The sequence below is a fragment of the Schistocerca piceifrons genome, chromosome X (assembly GCF_021461385.2).
Source record: "Schistocerca piceifrons isolate TAMUIC-IGC-003096 chromosome X, iqSchPice1.1, whole genome shotgun sequence".
In the NCBI taxonomy this organism is placed as follows: Eukaryota; Metazoa; Arthropoda; class Insecta; order Orthoptera; family Acrididae; genus Schistocerca; species Schistocerca piceifrons.
In genome coordinates, this window is record NC_060149.1 from 350,146,351 (window position 1) to 350,172,875 (window position 26,525).

At 37.2% G+C, this 26,525-nt stretch overlaps 1 protein-coding gene across 1 annotated transcript in view; it reads right to left on the reverse strand.

Moving 5' to 3' along the window:
• LOC124722880 (vacuolar protein sorting-associated protein 13A-like) overlaps nt 1–26,525 on the reverse strand; it is a 752,258-nt gene that overhangs the window by 124,529 nt on the left and 601,204 nt on the right. The window contains exons 53-54 of the mRNA XM_047248017.1: nt 21,950–22,084; nt 15,204–15,355 (exon numbers count right to left, since the gene is read on the reverse strand). Of these exons, the coding sequence (XP_047103973.1) occupies nt 15,204–15,355; nt 21,950–22,084 (287 nt within the window). The remainder of the gene's footprint in view (nt 1–15,203; nt 15,356–21,949; nt 22,085–26,525) is intronic.

Genomic DNA, 26,525 nt, shown 5'->3' on the forward strand with positions numbered 1-26,525 from the left:
TCCTGAAGGATTTTATGATTTTGAATACTGCTGGAAGTTCCCCTGTTTAGAAGAAATTTCATTTAATGGCAGGGATAACAGATGTAATCCACGATACTGTGTTCCATGACAGAATTATTTGAAAGGCATTTGGTATCCTGAGGCGGCAATGTTAGTGGAGTGACATGGCACAACAAGAACAGCACAGTGCACTGAACAGAGCAGTGCTGGTGAAACAAACCACTGCTATTCAGTGCATTTGATTATGGTGGGTCTGCAAGCAGAGTGGTTTGGAGCAGAGTGACACAGAGCAGTGCTCAAGGAATCAAACATGATTGTTTCCGAGAACAATGACCTGAGCATTCAAGTAACTCTGGCTGTTTTCTGGCAATGCTGGCAGTGTTCAGCTGTTGATGTGGATAGCAGCATCAGTACTGTTGCTGGTGGTTATGTTTCTTTTGTTCTGTTGTTGAGAAAATGGTATCAGCAGACACCATGATAGCAACTGCTTTTTCTTTGTGTCTTTTATGGGGACCAGTGGGAAAAAGAATCATCACAACTAATTCATTTTGGACATTTATGTAATGAGTTGACAGCAGAATCATAGACTACAAGTACAAAGTATTTTTCCTTAATCCCTCATTTCTTTTGCTGTAATGGTGAAGTTGAAGTAGCAGTTGACAAACACATGAAAATCCTATTTTATTATATGAGAAATGCTACATTTAAAGCAATATTAAAGTTTTGTCCTGTCTGATAAGTGCCCTGGATAAAACACTTGATTTCTAGTATATGTTGTGCATCAACACTTGGGGATTCTTCTAGGTCAATGACAGTGTTCTGCAGAACAGATGTATATTTCATAGAACTGTCAGAGCATGCTCATCTGAGCACTCATTATTCCAAAAGCACATTAAATTAATCATCAGGATCTGGAAAGACATCTTTGAAACATTCTTTTTCTGGATCTAAAACCTGTTGACTGTAAGATTTCATAAAATGCCTCAGCAATGGATATGACACATCTACAATGACTACAAAAGCCAATACAACTGATGTCTTTGGTAGTGGAGATTCTAGTAGTATATTAAGAAGAATGAAATGTATCATCATTACTTTCTATCCCATATCCCCCAACATTGATTATAATAAATTTTCCATGAGCATGCTTGGGAAGAAACTGTTACAGCTAGAAAGAAAGATGGATCAACTAGCTGAATAAGGACTGGAGACAAACAGCTGAAGAAGGTGGAAAGTGTCAAGTACCTAAGAAGTGTGATACAGGAAAATGGAAGAAATGAGAAAGAGAGCAGTGACTGTGGTAGACAGGCAGAAGCATGCTTGTGAATTGTGGGAGCCTGGTTGGAATCAAAGGCACCCTACAAAAATCAAAGAAGTAACATATATAAGTTACTACATCCCAATAATAACCCATGGATCTTAAACATCGATAATGTAGAAAAGAGATGTAACCAGGCAACAGGTATGTGAAATGAAGTTCCTCAGAAGTAGGTTGGGAGTAACAAATAGATATAAGATGAGGAGTGAAAGAGAAAGGGAAATAGTAAAAAAGGAATCATTGCAGAGCAGGATAGAAACATCAAGGCTGAGATGGTATGAACACTTAAAGAGAATGAAAAACAAGAGAATTCCCAAGAAGTTACAAGAAATGGAGATGTGAAGGGAACAACCAATAGGAGGACCAAGGGATAGATGGCTGAAAGATGTGGAGGAGTTTATTGAAAAAAGAGGTGAGCACTGGACCAGAGTGAACACAGACAGATGGTGAGAAAACAAAACTAGATGGTGAGGCTCATGTTCCAGACAGACCCAACCTGGCGCAGGAAACTGTTGAAGATGATGATGATCTGCAACAGCTTGTACTACAATTGAATGAAAATGTTTATAACTATAAAATGTTTTACCGGGAATTTTCTGGGCATTTTAGATTGAATATAATTTCCACCAGCATTACTGACTGCATTTGGAAAGTTCTGTGTCTTATGTAAATTATTTACAATATGTAGAAAGTAATTTTCAGAAGGCACTTTCATGTAGAGTGGTTGGAGGCAATAACACAACACTTTGGTTGTTGATTCTACAATTCTAACAATGGTTGTGGATCTTATTGTGAATGTCAGAGACATGTCTTGAAGACTTGACAGGATGTTAAACATTAATCTCCTCCTTCTCGTCTCGAAAACTTCTTCTTGTTTCTAGGAATCTGTAACAATTCTCGTTTCACCAGATGTCAATGACCCTTAAAAATTACATTATACCATTGAAAAACTTCATAGTTACTTGTATATTGTGATAGATAAGGATATTATGCACAGTAACCATAAAGCAACATACTCTTCTCTTTGTGTGCTATCACCTGCCAAAACCTTGTTTCAATATATCAAACGATTTACGAGATACAAGAGTGTTATGAATATTTCATTTTTGCTGTATCATCAGCATGAGCAGAATGCAGTGTGTTATACACAGTCAATTTTCTCATGAACAGAGTTATAGATCCCATGAAAACTTTAAAGAATTGTTCAATATGTTAATAACATTTGGTAGGCAGCAACACAAATTCATAGTGACCTCAGTTTTTTATTACAAACTATTCAACTTTCTTATAGTAGTTTATTTCATTTTTAGTATCATATTAACTATGACAGATAATGAAATTATAAGCAATTCACCATGAAGCTGATGAGTAAAGCTATGAGATGACCAGAATCATTTTTACCAAGTAGTTTCTCTTAAATCATTTGAGAAAGGTTTCAGACTGGCCAGTTTGCATGTTTTGTTTGACACAGTTAAGTGAGCCTGCTAGCTACTGCCCTACTCCCTCGCCCCACTTCACCTGGACACAAAGGATCATTGTGGCAGCTGTCTGATGCACAGCTACGCTCTGTGCTGTTGCACCACTCCACTACAATATGGGACTTTTTGTATACCTCTCTGATGTCATATTCCTGAAGCTGACCTGATGGATCCTTCAGGATAGTCAGCCAGCAAATATACTGATGGAAAAAAAATACAACACCAAGAAGGAATTGTCACAGGTAAATGAAAGTTGATAGCCATGTTTCTACATCTAAAATATGGCGTCTATTCAGATTTCACATCAGTAGCTTACGAGTGGTGCTAGTAGTGCTACTGTAAGGATGCAAATCAGGTTTCATTTAAAAATGTGCTGTAACAGTGATGAGCATTACAGTAGTTACCTTTAAGATTAGATGTAGTGAGTCGATATTAGTCAAGAATGTTTTTAAGATGACAATGACAAGGACAACAGCTCACTGAGTTTGAACAATGTTGTGTAATGGGGCTATGAGAAGCTGGATGTCCTTTCCATGATACTGCAGAAAGAACTAGCAGGTATGTACCACTGTGCACAACTGCTAGCTGTGAAGGTTATGGTAAGGTATGGTCACAAGAAGACTGTGCTGTAGACAGCCACGTGGTGCTACCAAGAGGGAAGACTGTCATTTTTGGTGTATGACTGTGATACATCATACTGCATCTACAGCAAAAATCTGAGCAGCAGTTGGCACCACAGTAACACAATGAATTGGTACAAATTGGATACTTCAACGATAGCTCCAAGCCCGACACCCTGTAGTGAGTGTTCCACTGACCCCAAACCAGTGCTGTTTGTGACTTCAGTTGTGTCAAGTGACAGCTCAATAAAGGGCACATTGGAGGTCTGTTGTGTTTTCTGATGAAAGCCAGTTCTGCCTCAGTGACAGTGATGGCTCTGTGTTGTTTAGGAGGAGGCCAAATTAGGGCCTGCAAGAAACTGGATTTACGCCTGGAGTTATGGTCTGGGATGCAATTTTTAAAGACAGCAGGAGCACTCTCGTGGTTATCTCATGCACCCCGACTGCAATTTTGTACACGATTCTGGTGATCCAATGTGTTGTGCTGCCATTCCTGACAGCATTCCAGTTGAGTTTTCCAACAGGCTGCATTCACCAACATACTGCTGTTGTAATGTAACATGCTCTATGGAGTGCTGACATCTTGCCTTGCCCTGCTCGATCCCAAGATCTGTCTCTAATCAAGCACATGTAGGATGTCATATGGCGGCAATTCCAGTGTCATCCACAACCAACATTATCTGTCCCTATACTGACCAACTAAATGCAACAGGCATGGAACTCACCAGTTATTAATGTACCAGCATTTCACACTTGCAATGACTTTTCTTGCACTTATATTAACCTGTGATTCTGCAATGTTAATCACTTAAATAAGTTACCTAGACTAATGTATTCCTGAAATTTCATTGCTCTACACTGATTATTTCATAGTGTTGTGATTTTTTTCTGTTCGTGTAGACTTGTGGTCAAATTACAATGGTGAATGGTTTACCAAATAAATACAGTCAGAACTCGTTGATGGCTCAGACAACTACAAAGCACTCTCCTTTGTTTGTAGATTAGTTCCTCTCAGATGTGGAGAGTACTCTGAAAGTATATTCTATCATTTTCATCACTCCAACTGCACCTACCCCATAACTGTCAGCATCAATGTGAAGTTCTCTATCATCACACTCATTATACAATGCTGGGACAGGAGATGATATTAGCATGTCCTTAAGAACAAGGAAAAATCTTTTTTGCATCATGTTACAAGAAAATTTGGCATTTTCCTACAGCAATTCTTGAAAGGGACATGTCTTGGTACAGGAAGTCTTTTATGAATCATTGGTAGTACAAGCACTTTCTGAGAACACTTATTGTATCACAAAAGTGTCAAGGAGTCAGAAAAACTATGATTGTTATTATTCTATCTGGATCTGGATGGACTCCATTGCTACATACTAAGTCCCAAAACATTTTTGTTTCTCTGGTTGTGGAGAGGATCATTTTTGGATTCGGGTAGATAGGTGAATGCTGATACCTGTCTACGGAAATGTGGACTGGCTACAGCATCTTGGGGAGCAACTGTTGTCCTCTGTCCTCAAATGTTAGTCCTTCTGTGGGGAGTTCTTGCATTGGTTGAATGCTGGGTTATCATTTGAGGGTTGCAGCATAAGATCAAATTGGCCAAATTGAAACATAACAAGTTGGAACTATTCCACTTGCTATTGTTTCTAGTCCTTTTAATAATCATACCATTTGTCTTTCAGCTAACTGTACTCATGCCAAGTATGGCATATGTCATGTACATATTCTTATTCACATAGTATGACCTGTAATTTCATAACCTGTTTTAGGCTTTGTTACCAGATGATGATTGTGGTACATTTAGTTCCATTGCAAAAACTTTATTAATTAAAGGAAATGGGTATTTCAAATTGTTACAACAATGATAATAATGAAATCTGAGTGTGCTAATCAATAGTTGCAAGAGTACTGACTTCATTCATTAGGAAACCTTGTGACCATTCTTTCTGGTAACCAGTTTGAGTTTTCCTCAAACTAATGAACCTGAACAAAATTTTTAATTACAGTACATTTACGCCAAAATTTACTTTTGCCAACTGAGCCAATATACTTGCTAGATTCCAGAATCTGGTTTTATATTTTGGTTTTCCTAATTTTTCTGAACCAGATAACATTCTTCATTATTCAATTAAACTATTAATTCAAAACTTGAATAAATTAACACAATTTCAGACATGGCAATTTTACTCATGAGTAGGTGATCTACTATGTAAGCATACACTGTGCTAATCAAATTGTACTGAGAAAATTTATACTTTTATAATGAGCTATTTTTAGTTTAATCAAATCATTGTTGTGATTTTTAGATCATCTACTCCATTAAATTTTCACCCTTCAGTTTTATAAACTATAATGTAATTATGAAGATTACAAAATACCATTATCCCAGTCTTGATATACTAACCCCACTCCAATAACACCTTGAGAAGTAGTACAATCATGGTCTATTTGCCAGGTATCTTTATAAACTTTTTTGGCCAATATGTGTATGAACTGTGTCTGCCAATATGCATTTAACAATTGTGTTTTTAGTTTGATGCATCAGAAAATCTGGAGGTCTAGATTTGAGAATTGTACAGTATTGGCTTTTGTCTGATGAACTGTGATTTATGGAAGACTAATGTTTACAAAATTTTTTGCTGCTAAAATGATGTATTCTGTTGTTGAAGGACTATACAGAGAAGAGAAAGATAAACTGGTCATAACTTAAATTAAAGTATTTAATTTGAATAAAGGTCGAATTATGAAAAATTGTGTGTTGTGTCCTTCATTGAACTGTATGACTACCAATTAGTGCAATTTCAGATTAGAGACTTCAGTTCTGGGTGTGCCACCACAGAACTTTAATCTACAACAAGGTCAGAACACTTACAGAGACCATTCTTCCTAGCATGTTCCACTGATAGCAGAGATTCGTGCTCAAGATCAATATACCTCTTCTTCGATATTCTTTATTACCTCCTACCATAGGGGTCAATGTTCACAGCTACTATCTCTTGTTTACTTTTTCTGATAGTTTTGGCTGCCAGAAAATTCTGTAGCTCTTCTCTTGCAACCTACTTCATTGTCTTTGACAACTACTGTGCAGACAAATTTATAAATTCAAACTCCCCCCGGTTACCCCCAATGAAATGCAACCATGTGATGAAATCAATTATCTGTTGTTGTGACATCCTTTACAAGAAGAGCTCAGTACAAGGGCTTGCTAAAAAGTAATCCTTTGAAATTTTTCATTCTGTTCTCAATATCAGTTGAGGTATAACATGTCATGCATATTACTTAGTTGAATTTTTCAATTTTTCTGCCACAAGTTGCAACCCTCTGGTGGCAGATGCTTCGAATTGTAGCACATAACATTGTAGTGTGTAACAAAACTATATCTGTGCATAAGAAACAAACCCTCAGAAAGATGAAAGCATGTATTCAAAGAGTTCATCAACATGTGGAGCACACTCTCCTTCAGCATGACAATGGAAGACCACACAAAAGCACTGCAACATCTGCTACAATCTGATGCCTTGGGTTCACTGTCATCAGTTGTCCTCCATACAATACAGCTTGGTCCCATCTGATTTTCACGTGTTTCCAAAAGTTAAAGAACACCTTCAAGGTCTTCACTTTGATAGTGATGCAGAGGTGCAGTTGTGGTACCATCAACAAAGTAAATATTCTACAATGATGGTATCAATAAACTGGTCTCTCATTTGGAAAAATGTGTTTGTCACCAGCATGACTATCTTGAGAAAGAAATATGTAGATATGAAGGACAAAGATGTAGAATGTTTAAAAAGTTTGTTTTATTTAAAAAGCTTTAATAGTTTTTGCATTAAAAAATCAGAGGCATTACTTTCCAGCATAACCTCATACACTTCCTCTATGATGTCTTTCAGCAAGTATGGGATTTTGTCAGCTTCTATCACATTCAGATTCACAATGTGGCACAGGGCTACAAAATTCTGTATATAGGACTGTGTGATTTCATTATGACCTTGTGTCCTGTTCTTTAATTGTTCTTTGGCTAAGCGGACTTTTTGCCAATTAACACCAAATGTTTCTTAAGTTTGGCCTGAAAGATATTGAGCTTCTTTTCATTGTTCTCTAACCACTGCGGTGTTGTGTCATACAAGTAAAAAGTATACATCTGACAGATATATCATATCATTCCACATGTTGTATATAGTGATTTGGGTGAAGTTTTTGCAGCATTTTGCTAGTTCCTGACCAGCATCTCCAGAAAATGCAGATAGTTCTTCTCCATAAGCTGAGGCACTCTCAGGATCTAATTTACCTAAAAAGGGAGAGCAGCTGTTCTTGGCACACACCTTTCATGTTGTTTACCACTTCACTGCGTGTATCTCAGACCACTGATTTTCAGAGTGGCACATAGCCCTCCTCCTGATCTTAGGAGAAGGGCCATGTGTCACTACGGCAATCAGTAGCTGGAGATTTAAAACAGCAAGATACACCTAGCTTCACACTGTCAACTACAAGGTAAAATGGGATGACTCTACAATATGCCACTGAAAGAGATCACATTAACATGACTACGAATAGATTGTTCCCATACAACACATTGCTGCCATCTGCAGGAGAAGGTCCACTAATTTTTGTGCATGGGTTTTTAATTGATTGTCTTTGTGTTATATTATTTTTTGCCTCTTGCCTCTTAATAGATGTATCAAAAAAGAGTGATTATTTCAAACAGCTACACTGAATACATGCATGTTTCCTGTGGTGGTTTGTGGAAAATCAAATTAAAATGCCCAATTTAGAGATTGCATCCTTGAATTCCTTACAATTATTCCATTGTCATTACAACAAAAACAGCTCACACTTAGCTTCACTAGAGTCCTGGTTCAGATGACACCATCAGTCAATGTTCAAGATAGAATGGATCATCAGGGGTTGTGTCACTTACAGAATTAAAAAACAAGCTCGAATTTCATATTTTAAGACCACATTTAGGATATGCCACAATAATTTATGTTGTCTCTAAGAAATAACCACAAAAAAAAAGGAAATCTGATAAAACTGTCTTGGAACACCACCACATAAAGACCATGAATGTTTACCAGTTTCTATAAACTTTTGATTTAGGTTTTGAAGAAATGATTGGTAACTATTTTGCACATCCCTGATGGATCACAAAAACTTTCATGTTTTTAATGCAGAGAGGTATTTTCTTGAGACCGCAAAGCATACCCTGTTGCTTCTTTCACAATGAACTATAAATGTAGTCATAGTTCAGTGCTAATATCTCCCTATTTTCTATGCAAATTCTGTGTGAAGTGCTACCTATAAAATCATTCTGTACCTCAAAGCCAGGACAGATAAGCTGGTCACCAGCAAATCTCCTGCAATGACGTTACAACTTTCTAGAGCTTAGACTTTCAACTATAATTTGGCAGGACACAACAGCCAGTCATAGTCATGTCTGAAGTTCATGAACATCTACCACAAAGAAATACTGTACACTTTTTACATCACCTTCCAATACTCTGTTTGATATACACTATCTGACAAAAAAACTGACATAAGTCTGAACACATAGACACCATCAGTGTGTGTGTAAATGATTAGAGTCATGGCTGAACAGCCACCGAAGTGCATTATTGTAGTTCATTTATAGTGTTATCAGGCTTGGTAGGGTAAATGAAAGGTGTAAAAAGTGTAAGGTGTTGAGTGATAACTGTGAAGGACATGGAGATACTGCATACTTGAGAGAGTGGTATCAGCACCTTACAGAGTTTCAAAGATGTCCCATTCTGGGCTGGGTGAATTAGGCAATATCCAGATTTGTGGAGCATTCACACATGATAGTGGCCTGATTTTGAACTGTATGGGAATTTGAGGGCAGACATCCTTGCCATCAAGGTTCTGGTCAACCACATCTGACCATCACAATGAAGGATCACCATACTGTGCATTAATTGCATTGTTAGCTGAAACAGGCAGAAGACGTGGTGTGTTGGTGCTGCACATTTTAGTGATTTTGACTGAGATAAACTCACACTGCTGTGTTCTTCTTTGATACACAAGTGTGCAAGTGTGCACATAATTAGCTAAATGAAAAATCCATCAAATATGCATATTTATTTATATATAAAAGCCGACTTCATAATTTTGATTTTGTGTGATGCTGTGTACAAAACTGTGTGCTGATTTGAAGTTCTAGACTCACATATTTTATTGTATGCACTGCTTCTGCATAATATTTCATTGATTTATCAATACCCATTTGTATTGTGGAATTTTGAATATTTCTGATTCTGAGTGCCTTGATAAACTTGTATTGTTATCATTAATTGTAGGCTTAATCTTAATTCAAAACAATCATTCACTAATATCACTGTACAGTTACATGAGAAATACGTTATTTCTGAGAATTTTCATGTCCTTACAAAACTATATTTTCATAAGTTACTGGTACAATTGTTTTTGATACGTAATTTATTTCATAGCAAATCAGCATTTGTGATTCACAGTGCAGCCAAAGAATATATAACCCATGAATTTCATTGTATATCAATGCAAATAAACATGCACTTCTGAGAATTTTCAGAAGCTACCATTGTGATTTGCATAATCTATGAGCAATTCGTAGTAACTCAGCACTTATGATTACATACTGTGGCAGATTTTCTAACTAACATGCTACGTTATATCTAGTCTTCTCTTAAAGAGGAGTAGCCCTGTATATTATCTGCATTTACTGTAAATTAATTTTGTTTTCGAGTTTGCTAACAACTATAATTAACCTCAAAACATTTTAGGGAACCATTAATTTTAACCACATGTTGTTTAGCTCAACAGATTAAAAGATAATCAGCAGGAATAATTTAAGTTATTTCTTCACTCCCTTGTAATACATTGCACCGGTCAAAATGCAGCCCCAATGTGAATGCTGTTTTCAAACACAGGATGAGCTGGTTGACTTTCGTAAACAGCTGGAAATCACTCACTACTGTCAAACAATTGGCAGCTGCTGCAAATTGGTGTGTTGGAAGAGCTCTCAAGAGTCATGTACCGGTATCACAGGTACTTCAAATACTATCCTCTCCTGTGGATCCTGTATCGTCTGCAGAAGGTACAGGATCTGTCATTAGTCATCCACTTGATTGTGAGTGACATGTCAATGGTAGATCTAGGCATCCTGTACAAGGTGGACTGGGACCAGGGAGGACTCAGGGTGTTGCACTGATCCCCCTAACAAACACGTTTGATGCGCTGTCTTTCACTGAAACTTAAACTGAGCCAGTGGGACTCACTTCACCTGTTTTGTGGAAACCTATTTTTTCTGATATCAGGAGGAGGCAAACAAAACAGGTTAGGGGTCTCACATGAACAGCAAATGATGGTACGCCCAAGAGAAATGGCAGCAAGGGACAGGAAATGACACCAGGTGCACTCTGTGTCTATACTTGGAACCTCATTCGACATATTTAAAGGCTATTCCAGTAGCCATTGAGGGAATATGGTGCAACTAACTACACATTGTGGAGCATGTTGGAAAAAATGATGCCTATCATCTGGGTTCTGAGGTCATACTTGGGTCATTCCAGTGACTGGTAGAGAAGGTTAAGAAGACCAGCCTTGCACATGGAGTTTCAATGAAGTTGACAATTTGCAGTATTGTCCCCAGAACTCATCATGGCCCTTAGGTTCTGAGTGGAGTGGGAGGACTGAACCAGAGGCTTGGAAAGTTCTGTAACAAGCTAGGCTGCAACTCCCTAGACTTGTGGCACAAGGTTGAGTACTGTAGGGTCGCCCTAAATGGGTAAAGTGTGCACTACGCATCAGAGACTGCTACTCAGGTAGCTGACTGCGTGTGGAGTGCACATGAGGGTCTCTTAGATTGGGCAACTCTCTACTGAATCAAGATAATGATAACTCTAGGAAACCCAGAAGCAGCAGTGGAAGATCAAATGAAATGCCTCCCACAGGCGACAGTATTAAAAATCCTAACGGAAAACTGCTGGAGCAGTCACAACAACGTGTCAGAGTTTGAAGCACTCATGAAAAGCAATGAAGCTCCCATAATACTAGATGCAAAAAGGTGGGTGGAACCTTAAATTTATAGCAGTGAGATTTTTGGGGAAAATTTGAATCTATATCAAAAGGATAGGCAAATGAGAAATGGAGATGGTGTATTTCTCACAGTAGGCAAGAAACTCAAATCCACCAAGATAGAAATTGGAGCTGCATGTGAGATTGTTTGACAAGACTCAGTATCAGGGTTTGACATAATGTGATAATTGGATCCTTCTATTGCTGACCAGACTCATCTCCTGGTGTAACTGAATTCTTTAGCAGAAACATATTTTCACTTGCATATAAGTTCCCCAGTCATACTGTAATCACTGGCGAAGACTATAATCAGCCACCATTAATTGGGGAAATTACAATTTTGTTAGTGATGAGCACAGAAGACATTCTGCGAAACATTACTAAATGCCTTCTCTGAAAAGTACCTAGAACAGATACTTAGGAATGCCACTCATGATGGAAGTATATTGGATCTAATGGCAACAAATAGACCTGACCTGTTTGAGGATGTCCACATGGAAACTGGTATCAGTGACTATGTCATGGTTGTGGCAACAATGATTATCAAAGTACAAAGGACAACTAAAACAAGCAGAAAGAGATATATGTTCAGTAAAGTAGATAAAAAAAATCAGTGTCATATCTCAACAAGGAACTTGAAACCTTCAGCACAGGGCAGGAGCATGTAGAGAAACTATGGTTAAAGTTTAAAAGAATAGATTATGATGCTATGGATATATATGTATCCAGTAGAACAGTTCATAATGGGAGGGAAGCTCCAAGGTATACAGGCACTGTAAAGAAACTTCTAACTTGTAAAGAAACTGAGATTACTGCATAATATGTGTAGGGCTATAGATAGAGATATGCTGAATGAAACTTGTTTAGCTGTCAAGAGAGCAATGTGCCATGCCTTCAATGACTATAGTAGCAGAATACTGTCAAATTATCTTTCACAGAACCCAAAAAAATTCTGGTCAGACGTAAAGGCTGAGAGTGGCACCAAAGTTAGTGTTCAGTTCCTAGCAAATAAGACAGGAACTGAAACTGAGGGTAGCAAAGCAAAAGATGAAATGCTTAACTTCATTTTCAAATGTTCCTTTAAAAATGAAAACCCAGGAGAATTGACCCGATTTAATCCTCATACCACTGAAAACATGTATGAAATAAGTATTAGTGTCAGTGGCATTGACTAACAGTTGAAATCATTGAAACTGAACAAAGCTCCAGGGCCTGATGGAATCCCTGTCAGATTCTATACTGAATTTGTAGCTGAGTTAGCCTCTCTTCTAACTATAATCTATTGTAGGTCGCTGAAACAAAAAACTGCACGCAGTTCTCGGAAAGAAGCACTGGTCACACCCATCTACAAGAAGGGTAGTAGAAGTAATCCACAAAATTACTGCCCAATATCCTTGACATCAGTTTGTTGTAGAATCTTAGAACATATTCTAACCTGTAACATAATGAGGTATCTTGAACAGAATGACCTCCTCAATGCCCAGCAGCATCGATTCCAAAAACAACTCACACTGTTTTCACACGACATACTGAAAGCTTTGGTTCAAGGTGATCAGGTAGATGCTGTATTTCTTGATTTCCAAAAAGCATTTGATTCCATACCACACTTATGCTTGTAGTCAAAAGTATGATCTTATGGGGTATCAAGTGAAATTTGAGATTGGATTCATGACTTTTTGGTAGGGAGAATGCAGAATCCTATCTTGGATGGAAATCCAATGTCAGATGAATAAGTAAATTCGGGTGTGCGCAAGGGAAGTGAGTTGGGATCATTTCTGTTCATGTCGTATGTTAATGACCTTGCAGACAATATTAATAGTAAAATCAGGCTGTTTGCAGATCATGCAGTTATCCATAATGAAGTACTATTGGAATGAAACTGCACAAATTTTCAGTCAGATCTTCATAAGATTCCAAAGTGGTGCACACTTTGCCAACTTGCTTTAAATGTTCAGAAATGTAAAATTGTGCATTTCGCAGAATGAAAAAAAATGCAGTATCTTATAACAAGTTTGTTTGTGTGGCCATCCTCTGCAGCAAACACATAAATAATTGTTTTGTAAATAAAACTGCCTTTTCCTGCTGCTACTTAATTTATTTATCCCTAACACGTTTTGCCTTATCTTGTTCTAAAGCATCATCAGTGGGATCTATAGAGATACAGTTTTGTTAGTTTTAGATTATTAAACAGATCATGTGGCAATTTTTTTGTAAAAACGTAATTACTTATGATTTGCTGATCTGCGTTTCCTCACATCTGGTCTGAAGGTTGCACTACCACTTTTATTACTGCCATATAAGCACAACTTTGCGTTCTGACCTTCTTCACACTGTTCACCATGTTTTTCACTCTTTTTTATGGTGTTCTCTTGTTTTTTTGCCACTTGATATAACTATTTTGCTGGACATTGCTTTTCATAATGTAAATATTGCCAAAACACGTAATGGAGTCCCATTCTACCAGGGATTTGGAGAGAGACAGTGGTGTTACTCCTGGTGTCATGGTACGGGAAGCTTTTAGGCATCACTTCAGATCACAGCAAGAAGTGATTACAGGAACTCTGATGGCACAATGGTTTGTCATGGACATCCAGTGTCCTCATGTGTTACCTCTCATGCAGTTGTGTCATGGTGACAATTTTCTACAAAATGAGCACGATGTTAAGGTACTCCCATGGTCAGCAAGCTCATCCAGAGATAAGTGCCAGTATCCAGGATGTCAAGAACCAGTAGAAACAGTCAGCAGCCCAGCTTGCCTCAGGAGACGATATAAAAGTTTTATGACACTATTGCCAACTAATTCAAGGCATGCATCCAAGGCAGAGGGACTGTAATGTCATATTGATAAGTGGGCTCATTGTACCAAGTTCTCTGTAAAGTTAAGTTGATTTTTTACTCAATGAAATAACATCACATACCCTCTCAACCTGTGAAGTTTCATTTCATTTCCTCCTCCCCCTGGGTGCTTCACATTTTTTTTTTCAGACAATGTATATTAAGTGGAAGGACATTCACATATGTAGCAAATACAAGTGGATCTATAATTAATTGTTGTTGGACATCATTCATTATTTCTCCATTGTCACTGAAGCTTTTTCCCCCTTTGAGAAATATTATTTTCGTTAAATGCCATTCAAACCAGTTGTTTGTAACACAATTAATTCCATACTGCTTACACTTTCTCAAAGACTGCATTGCCTATACAATCAAATACTGTAAATATAACAGAAAATAGCAATTGGTGATATTTTGTTAATTATGGTTATTGATAGTTGTATGTATAAATGGCATGCCACAATAACAACCTTTCTGAAATCCAAATAGTTATGTAGTAAGTAAATTGTTTCTACCTGAGTGTGACATAACTATGGAGCACATTACTTTCTTAAATATTTTAGAGATCTAAGCAAAGGTACTGGAGGGTAATTATTTAAATTTTTCCCCTCATCTTCCCATCTGACAATATCATATTTTAATCTGTGTGGAAAAATTCCCTTTAATAGTCATGCATTACATATATAATTAAGAATATGATTTATTGAGTTAGAATAACTCATAAAAGTTCTGTCTGACATTCAGTTTTCTAACTGTTTTAATTCAAACATACATTCATTCAATAGAAAACAATAAAAATATACTGAGTTATTGACCTGAATAAATCAGGCACATCTAAATTCATTTACTTTTGTAAATCTCATTTTTACTTACTTGTATATGTCTTGGTTGTGCAATGGATTATATCGCTTCATGACAGCTATATCTATGCATGGCTTTATTCCAACCCGCCGAGCAATATGTTGAGGTAGTGATTTTGGATAAAGTACTGTCGGAAACACTGCATCTGGAAGCTGATTATCAATCTGAAAAATGAGTGAATGAACACTGATGTAATACATATATTATATATGCACACACTCAGCACTTACTGACAGAAACCATACTTAACTATAGAAATTTTCACTGTGCAGGGATTTTAAGAGGTAATAATTATTACTTATATTTTAAGTAAGGTTCAGTCTTGATCACAACACTTATGTCTCAATAATATAGGTGACCGGTTTCGGTTATCTTTATATAACTATCTTCAGACCCATGGCTTCCTTGGAGGATGGTAGGCGGAGCTCTCCTCAGCTGCTACGAAGTCAACAATCTTTTAAAAAGTTTGTTTGTGTGGCCATCCTCCGCAGCAAACATATAAATACTTGTTTTGTAAATAAAACTGCCTTTTCCTGCTGCTACTTAATTTATTTATCCCTAACACATTTCGCCTTGACTTCGTAGCAGCTGAGGAGAGCTCTGCCTACCATCCTCCAAGGAAGCCATCGGTCTGAAGATGGTTATATAAAGATAACCAAAACCGGTCACCTATGTTATTGAGACATAAGTGTTGTGATCAAGACTGAACTTCAGTTAAAATATAATATTGTATTGATCACTGTATCCAAAAATGTTTACCAAAATTATTACTTATTTGGTTCATGTGATCTCACATTACACAGTGTTCTACAGATGTTAATGTTTTATTGCTGAGATTAAGGTTTACAATAGAATATATTTACATAAGATTTGTTGCCCTGAATGGTTCATGTGCTGCACTTTATCATAAAGACTTCATGGTTTTAGAAAACAGTGTATTGTCTTCAGCAGACTTTTATAATTGTGGGGAGCTTATTAAACAGCTGAAACCTCATGTGGAATGTTCCTTTTAGTCAAAGCTGGGTATTAACATATAAGACATACAGGTTAATTTTGTTCTAGTGTAATGTTTGTGGATGTCTCCATTTTTCTCTCATCCGCATTCTGTTGGCCACATTCTTTTACCCTCAAGATTACATAAGCAAGGCAATGTTAGGATCTTCAGCATTCTGAAAAATTATTTGGAAGAATCTCTAATCTTGTTTATGCTCTTCACGGGTATGCTGCCGGAAATGATCGTCTTGCCTACACAATATTCTGGACATCCATCTGGCCACCACCTTCAGGTGCAATCATTGAGTACACAATCACACTGGAGCTGAATGTACATCAGAAATGGAGGCTCCTTTATACCCTCGGTACAGGCCACTGTGCCTGCAAGATAAGTGGAAGAGATACCCCCTGTGAAGCAAAGAATTCCAGCGCTGCTGGCGGCAGAAACTGGTGAAAGTGATAAATCACAAATTAAGATGTAGCGGGTTGAAAACCAGGCTGTTGTTGTTTTATATCAGATAAAATGGGTTTCCATATCTCACTTAAAGAAAAACATTTATCTCTATTAATAATGTCATCAGATAATCACATTTCAATGGATTCCTTGAGCACACAATCCCAGTAACGAGAAGCCGGAGCAATAATTTGTGTCTCTTTGTTGATCTTGACATTTAGTATTCAAGCTTGGTTGTTATTGAATCCTGCATTACGTACTTGTAATATAATGCTACTTTTATTTTTATTCACAAAAAAATTGCTCTACAACTATCTTGGATGTAAGTGCTATTGTGTTGTTCTCATTTCCAGTCCATGCAGATTATAAAATTTTAAAAGAATGAACAATGTCTTTCATTTTTTGTGTGAAAAAATAAATGTTAAAGTCACCACATGTAAATACATCATGTTTCCAATGGCTTAATTTGCATACAAACATTTTGTACAAAAAAAATCGTTATGATTACATGAGGGCCTAGTAAACTGTAGCTACAGGCATACCACTGAGTTGCTGATCTCATTATTTACCAGAATGTGCAAGTCTTCAATTTTGTTGAGTAAAGGCTAGACACCATAATAGTAAATTTTCAGATTTCTGTTGACTTCATTAAGGAGGCTTGAAGTGATATTTTCTGTCACGGTCCTTCAGTTGAAATTCTAATGTATTTCAGATACACTGACTTCAGTGCTGTTTGTAGGTTCTGTTGGCCAGCATTGCTGCAGTTTCCTTTTCCATATGTCACTTTATTAGATTCACTTATGTATTGTGCAGCTTGAATGACACAATGTTGCTTTGATGGAAGGTCTCAATACTGCTTTGGTGAGGTGCTGCACCATTTCTTTATAGTAGAGGCTGGAGGGTGGCTTGGCTTCTGTGTGAGTGCTTCCTAAATTCACATTTACAATGCTTACAAGAGCTGCAGTTCAGTTTGTGCTCGCAAGGATATATTTTGGATCTATAGCTCCCTAGGCTGAACCAGTTGTCAGTCATACTGAAGGGTATGATAACTAATCCACAAAAAATAGAGTTCTACTGAAATTTTTGAACAAAAAGCCTGTAACACTTTATGTAAGGTTTAAAATTTAATTGTATAAAGTATCACTATACAATTTTAATTAATTACTTTCCCAAACAAGCAGCTTCAAAATGAATGTTACAGGTAATGTAACTGGCTAACTGGTTTGCACCTATACTTTATACTATTGAACTTACATACACTATGATCCTTTGTTGTCTTAAAATATAACTATCAATACTGAGTGAAACCAAAATGGTTAGCCTGTCTACCAACTTGGTGGTTCAAAACCAGCTTTTGATCAACTTTAATTCTGTAAATGATCTTCCTTTACTGTGGCTTGAGACATAACTAACAGGTACATTCTTAGACCAATCTTTATATTAGAGAGCAATCTTCTACATTTTCTAAAGGAGTGGTTGGTGGTTGTGTGACCTTTCTATGACAACATGAGTCAGTAAGCTATATGTCAGACATTTATTAACATTAAACAAGTCCTCATCTAATGAACAACTACAGAAAGCACAAAAAAGCACCATTTGCAGGTGGGACTAGCTAAATTTACAGACTCAAAATATGTAAAATTGCTTAGAATACATACTGATTCCAAATAAAACTGGCAACCTCACATCAACCATGTCTGCAAAAAGATATAACAGGTGTTCTATCTGATGTGGAAATTGGTTGATCCAGTAGGTAATAAATATATTAGGACTTTTAGAATCACACATAACTTATGATCTGTTGCTATGGGGTCACTCATGTGACATATTACTGATTCACAAAGAAGTTCTAAAATAATGTCAAAGGCTGGTCCAAGGAAAAATTGCCAACCTTTATTCACCAATATAAAAAGGATGACAGTTACAAATCTTTATATCTATGCATCACTGGTATGTGCTAAAAACAACATAACATAATTTAATACCAGAGAGAATATAAACTGTAATGATGCTAGAAACAAAAAGGTTATTGACATTCCTTGGCATAGGCTGACAAAAACAGGCAACTCTCACAAAGTGAATTATTCGAAAGTTTTTAATAAATTGCCAAATTCTGCACTCAGTACACCTCTCAGTAATTTTAAAAGTAGACATGAGTTTCTCCTGGGATATACAATGTTCAAATAACTTACAGCGATGCAGCCAGGTAAAATGATTGACAACCACTGATAGTTTGACAGGTGACCACCCCCATTATTCTCAAGGCAAAACTGCAGAAAATACCCACTGTACAATGGAATTTAAAACCTCAGTTTTCAGATAAATTCCCAGAAGATAACACACACACACACACACACACACACACACACACACACACACACAGAGAGAGAGAGAGAGAGAGAGAGAGAGAGAGAGAGAGAGAGATGGAGTTGATGTTACCCCAGCCACTGTTCAGTAATTTTTACTATCAATAACTTCTTAAGTCACTCATCTTTGGTTGTGGTGGCACTAGTGTTTACACAGTGTGAGAGTGTGTGTGTGTGTGTGTGTGTGTGTGTGTGTGTGTGTGTGTGTGTGTGTGTGTGTGTGTGTGTGTGTGGGGGGGGGGGGGGGGGTGTGTGTTTTATCTTCCAGGAATTTCTCTGCATATCAATGTTTTGAATTCCCTTGCTCAGTGCAATTGTTGCAGTTTTGACTTGAGAATGACAGGATGGTCACACTGCATTTTGCATTGAAATATTGGCAGCAGTCAATAGTGTTACTCGGCAGCATTCCCAAAGTTATTTGAACATTTTAAAAGTAAGTTGTACAACAGGTTAATAGAAAATCCATTCAGCAATTTAAGAGACTTCTTGGATCATTTCAGTATAGAAACTGACTTTGAAGATTATGATTGCCATTCTGTACAACTGGTTAATGTAGAATAAAGAACTTTTACTTGTAATGTGAACATTAATTAATACAGAGATTGCTATTGTATCTTGTCATCAGTGCAAAGCTATTCCACTACATGTGGTCAATGAAAAATTAAGAATATGAATATGAAACTAAAACATCTTGTATGTTTCCTGACATACCTTTGTTGACAAATCAAATTATCTGAAATGGTATTCCCAAGCTTCCAGAACTCAAGAATTTGCATCCCCCCAGCTTTCATGAAATGAGGTACTGAATAAATCACCTTTTTGGAAGTTTAACTCACTTAAAGTTGCCAAAATTGTTTTAACTGTTGTCTGATTTTATGTTTCCCCAGCATAGGAAACCTTTGAACTTTTGTCAGGTATTCATCCAGGTGTCATCACCTCTTGCCGTCTTAAGGCATTCCTGATAACTGACTGTTTTCTACTGGGCAGTGCCTTTATACATATTTTCTTCTATCTCTATTATGAATTTATATTCTGGTGCAGGAAATTAAAGTGTTATCAGAAGTCATATAGATGATGCCATTCATGTGGCCAGATTAGAAACATGTCATAAAATAGAGGGAAACATTCCACATGGGAAAAATATATTTAAAAACAAAGATGATGTGACTTACCATACGAAAGCGCTGGCAGGTCGATAGAAACACAAACAGACACATACATACACACAAAATTCAAGCTTTCTCAACAAACTGTTGCATTATCAGGAAAGAGGGAAGGAGAGGGAAAGACGAAAGGAATTGGGTTTTAAGGGAGAGGGTAAGGAGTCATTCCAATCCCGGGAGCGGAAAGACTTACCTTAGGGGGAAAAAAGGACGGGTATACACTCGCACACACACACATATCCATCCACACATATACAGACACAAGCAGACATATTTAAAGACAAAGAGTTTGGGCCCAAAACCCACTTCCTTTCATCTTTCCCTCTTCTTCCCTCTTTCTTGATGAGGCAACAGTTTGTTGCAAAAGCTTGAATTTTGTGTGTATGTATAAGTCTGTTTGTGTTTCTATTGACCTGCCAGCACTTTCGTATGGTAAGTCACATCATCTTTGTTTTTTATATATATATATATTTATTTATTTATTTATCAGTGAATATATAATTGAATTAAGTCGGCATTCACCTCTCAAAACCCATGCTCTCTGATGTCATATTTACAGAAGCCTCTGGCAAATTGTCTAGAATTTGAATTAACAAGTTGATGCAGACTTTTAAAAGAGTTGTTTGTGCATTTTGAGTAGTTGGTCATTATATCTGTAGAGACATTTTATGAAGAAGCCCTGGAGTCGGCAGTCTACAAGCCCTTGTGCTTATTTTAATATATATATATATTTTTTAATATATATATATATATATTAAAATAAGCACAAGGGCTTGTAGACTGCCGACTCCAGGGCTTCTTCATAAAATGTCTCTACAGATATAATGACCAACTACTCAAAATGCACAAACAACTCTTTTAAAAGTCTGCATCAACTTGTTAATTCAAATTCTAGACAATTTGCCAGAGGCTTCTGTAAATATGACATCAGAGAGCATGGGTTTTGAGAGGTGAATGCCGACTTAATTCAATTATATATTCACTGATAAATTCAGCCAAATAAACCAACAGAAAATAATAACATTTACATTAAACCCACAGAAAATAATCATGTTTACATCTTATATGATCAGTAGAGGGCTTGACCCAGTGTATTAAAATACACACACTGTTGTGGTGTGGGCCCCTTTGTGACGTGCATCTCTATGATGTAGCCTATATAGCCTGCACTTAATGCAGCGCTGCGTACCTTGGTTATCAGAGAGGTCAGAAAGTTTCCACTTGCCCTTAGTGACATTTTGCCCCAATGGTCTAATGTTGTTTGCACATTTTGTTCTGTCTTGTGTACCATAACATATTTGCTGATAAGTTGGTATTGGTTTCTCACTTCAGATTTTAGATTTTCTTTCATATATGTCAGAAAGGCCACTCTATTGTAAATAAGCTCCTTGCCACATTTTTTTAGGTGGAGCTTGTGTGTTGTGAAGCAATTTCTACTTAGTTTCTGTAACTCATAGTTTATGGCAACTCTTTTTTGAAGGCATTCTTTAAGCCAAAAATCGAAGTTACACTTTTTATTTTACAAGAATCAGCTTAAACATTGTTTGTTGTTATCTCTGCCATATCATTTGTAACAGGTGACTACAAGGTTGTAGCAGTATGACAACAGCTCACTTTTCTTGTTATTTTAGCAAGGATAAGAAAAAATATGTACAACTTTTGCAAACACATAAAGTTACTACAAAGGAATGGTGAAATATTGGGTAAGATTTTACTGATATAAAATTATGTAGGCCTATTTCATAATATTTTTTCTTGAAAAAAACAACAGAAACTGTATACCTGTAATCTATGTATCTTAAAATGTATGTACACTTGATGGTCAGATTTCCGGAACTGCAGCCATATTCCTGGACTATACCGCCTTCGTAGTTCTCCAAAGAAAGGTTTTGTCATCTGCATCTTCTCAAAGTCAACCTAAAATAAACATTTTTGTTGAAGAGTCTCAGATACATGCATTAGCCAAGTAAAAACACAACTACTAATACTATCACTGTTTGCCACAGATAAAACATAAAACAAAAATAATTCACATATATTAAAAACAGTTTAGAAATATTAGTGACAAATATCTAACATTAAATATGAAGCATATTTAACACATAGGTTACATTAATATGTCCACTCCTGTAGTGTTTATGGCACTCTACTCAGAGTTCAATGTTTTGTTTCGAACGAGAGCTGCAGTCCGAGTGACAGGAAATATGACAGGATACAGTACTGGCAGAACTTTTCTCTGAAAGAACTTTTCTCTGGTAAAACTTTCCTTCTGTAGGGCTTTCTGCTGGCATGACAATTCTCTGGCAGCACATTATTCTGGCATAAAAATACTAATCAGACTGACAAGTACTTTACTTTTGGAGAAAAAGACTGTTGTCACATTGATGACTAGAATATTCTCACAAGGCTGTGATGTGATCTTGTACTGAGTATCTGAGAGACAGTAAAGATGGTAAAGGCAAAAGAGATCATACATTTATGTACAACCACACAAGCAGAGGAAGATAATTTTTACATTTCATTTCCTAAGTTGTGTGGTCACAGAGCTCATCATGGGCTGTGAAGTTATGAATATTTTTTGAGTGCTCATTTGAGGACAAACTGCTGTTGTAATTCAGCCACAATGATAAACTAAATGCAGAGGACAGTGATCATCGGGGAATAGCTCAGATTGTGTCAGTGTACAGACAGTTCTCAGTGCATAACAGAACTATCCACATGAAACTTACTGGCAGTTTCAGGCTGTGAGCTAGATCCCCAGAAAAGCACACAGTTTTAATCTGCCAGGAATTTCATATCAGCGCACACTTCAATAAGATGTCACTTTATCCAGAACTGCCTCCTTACCGTGAGGTAGGAAACCATGCTGCTGCATGAGTTCCATACATCACACAGCATAAAGATTAATATGAGCATGGGAAATTTGGATGCTCAGGTCATAGGATTGGTGAGTGTTAGTACATGTTGGCAAGGCATGTACGGCATTGATACAAATGCACTGAAAATATATGATGCAACTGGGCCAGTGGGATAAAGTGCAAATAATTAGGGTATTCCAAAATGAGGACTATTTACATGGAATTTCTAGTGTGTGTGCAGTCAACTTTCACAATGCAGAGACCTCCTGGTAGGTGATGTGCATTCATTTTTCCTTATACAACACCCCACTGAGAACCTTTTTGTTCAGCAAGACAATGCAGTTCCCCACCATTCCAGAATTTGTCTTGTTAAATATTCTACCAATATGACAATAATACTTCCTTGGCTCTTGAAATTATCTGATCTTTCTTATATTGAAGACAGCTGATTATGTTATGACATATCTGTATGCCCTGGTGCCTAACTACTATTCAGTCTCTTTGAGTTCTGAATGGTTGCTAAATGATCATGAATCATCATAGCTCCTTATAACTTTTTCACCTTGTCGAGTCTGTGCTACAGTGCATTTTCCTCACCTTCAAAATGGCACACAAATCATGCATCCTATTTTGATACAACATTTCATTCGCTGCACATTCATGTAAGGGATGTGGTAGGTTTTCTTCAAGTTTATAAGTGTATTACTACCAAGAGGAAATGGACTTAAGAAATAATAAACTGTGTTGTAATTAATAGTGTGCTAATAGAAATAAACTTGATGGCTGTGATGTATAATTTTTGTATTAAAAAGGGAGTTTTAGAAAACTGTAATATATACCATTAAAAAGGCAGAAAGAATAAAAAAGGCACTTAATCCTCTGTTCAAAATGATACATAAAATTCAGTATTTGAAAATACCATTTCAGATACTTCATGCTTCATTCATTTCAGTTTTTGTGCCGTCAGATGATGTAAAAAAGTCATGATGAATATGGGAATAAATTATGTGCCGCTATAGAACACACACTGCATATCAATCAAACTCAAAATGCAGCTCAGTGCACGAAAATTTATTGTAAGACACAACATTTCTGTTAACAAAACATTTGATATATGATTTTAAATTCATTTTGTTTATACTTTTTCATCCTTTGTCAATAGAACACCAAGAAAATATCTGTTATCACTGTAACTATGACAACAACATTAAACAAAACAATGCCTTATACTTTGCTTGTTGTGTAAATGAGGTCTACCTCATCAAAGTCTTCAGGTTTATTTTCTCTACATTTATGAAGATGTTTTCAGTTTCATTTTCCTGATGTGCTGGTGCAGTCAGCTAAGACAGAGGCTGTTCCTGTAGTATTTCATGTTATGAGCAATACAAACATAGAATCATTTGCTACTCATTTCAAACAATGTTTTACAGTATAATTTTACTGCCTCAGTGCTACAGTAGCCTGACGATAAAACACAAACAGTAATCAGCATACTGTACACTGATTAGTCAGAACATTATGACCACCTACCTAATAGCTGGCATGTCCACCTTTGGTGCAGATAACAGCAGTGATGTGTTGCAGCATGGAGGCAATGGGGGTTTGGTAGGTCACTGGAGGAAGTTGGCATCACATCTGTACAGAAAAGTCGTCTCATTCCCGCAAATATTGGGGAGGGAGGGTGATGAGCTCTGATGCCACATTCAATCACATCCCAGATGTGTTCATTCAGGTTCAGATCTGGCAAGTTGGGGGACCAGCACATCAACTGAAACTCACCACTGTGTTCCTCGAACCACTCCATCACACTACTGACCCTGTGATATAGTGCATGATCTTCTTGATAAATGCCACTGCCGTTGGGAAGCATGATCATCGTGTGGTCTGCAACAAGTGAACAAGACTTCTTGGCTATCAAGGTGTCTTGCATGAGCTCCCATGGATTCCCACATGAACATTCCCCAGAGAAAGCCACTGCCAGCTTGTCTCTGTCCTGCAGTAACAGTGTCAAGGAGATATTTCCCTGGAAGACAATGGATTTGCACCCTCCCATTGGCATGCTGAAGAGGGTATCAGCATTCATCAGACCATGCAACACTCTGCCTCTGCGCCAACATCCAGTTTCAATGGTTACATATCCATTTCAGTCATAGTTGTCAATGTCATAGTGTTAACAGTGGCACATGTATGGTTCGTAGGCTGCGGAGGTCCATTGTTAGGGGTGTTCAGTGCACTGTGTGTTCAGACACACATCTACTCTGCCCAGAATTAAAGTCTAATGTTAGTTCCACCACAGTTTGCTGCCTGTCCTGTTTTACCAGACTGCCCAGCCTATGATTTCCAACATCTGCAATGAGTGGTGGTTGCCCATCCCATCGATGTCTGGACATGGTTGCACCTTGGTTTCACTATGTAATGAAGACAATCATCAGAGCACTCCTTGAAGACCCAACAAATCTTGCAGTATATGAAATGCTCATTCCAAGCCTCCAGGCTGTCACAATCTGCCCTCAGTGAAACTCAGATTGATTGTGTGCCTCTCCCATTCTATTCATGGACAGCACGCTCGCTGATACTACATCCATGGTGTGTGTGTGTCTGACTAGCAGTCATTCCGCACCAGATGACAATGTGCTATCACCAGGACAGGTTTATATTAATAGTAGGTTGATGGTCATAATGTTCTGCTGAATTAGTGTATAATGTATCAGTAAACCTATTCATGCACAGGATCTTTAAAACACACAACACATGGCCACCTTTTGAATGGTTCTTTACCTCAAAAGAATGGATTGCTGATGACTGATGGCATATATCATTTTCTGTGATGAATACTGGCAATACCCTATCTTAGATGACCATTGTATTAAAGTATGATGGTGCTGAGGAGAGAGGAAACATTCTCACAATGTTTTGGGCTGATGCACTAGCGTTGCTCTTTTTTTTCAAAGGAATCATCCAGATATTACTCTTAAATGGTTTAGGGAAATCATGGAAAACCTAGATCTGGAGGCTATGACAAGTATTTGAACCACTATTTTCCCAAATATAATTTATTTATTTATTAAACCTTGCAAAATTTGGGCCATCAGGCCCTCTGTTATGTCTAGCCAGGCATTCTACATATTTTACATTACACATGTTCCTGCATCTACATCTACACAGATACTCCGGAAGCCACCATACAGTGTGTAGTAGAGGGTAACCTGTACTTCTACTTGTCATTTCCATTCTTGTTCCACTCACAAAGGGAGCAAGGGGAAAATGACTGTATGCCTCTGAGTGAGTCTTGATGCCTTGTATCTTACCTTTGTGGTCCCTACTTGCAATGTGTATTGGAAGCAGTAGAATTGTTCAGCAGACAGCTTCAAATGACGATTCTCTAAATTTTCTTAATAGTGTTTCTCAAAAGGAATGTTGCATTCCCTCCAGGGATTTCCATTTCAGTTCCCAGAAGCATCTCCATAACATGTACATGCTGTTCAAACCTATTGGTAACA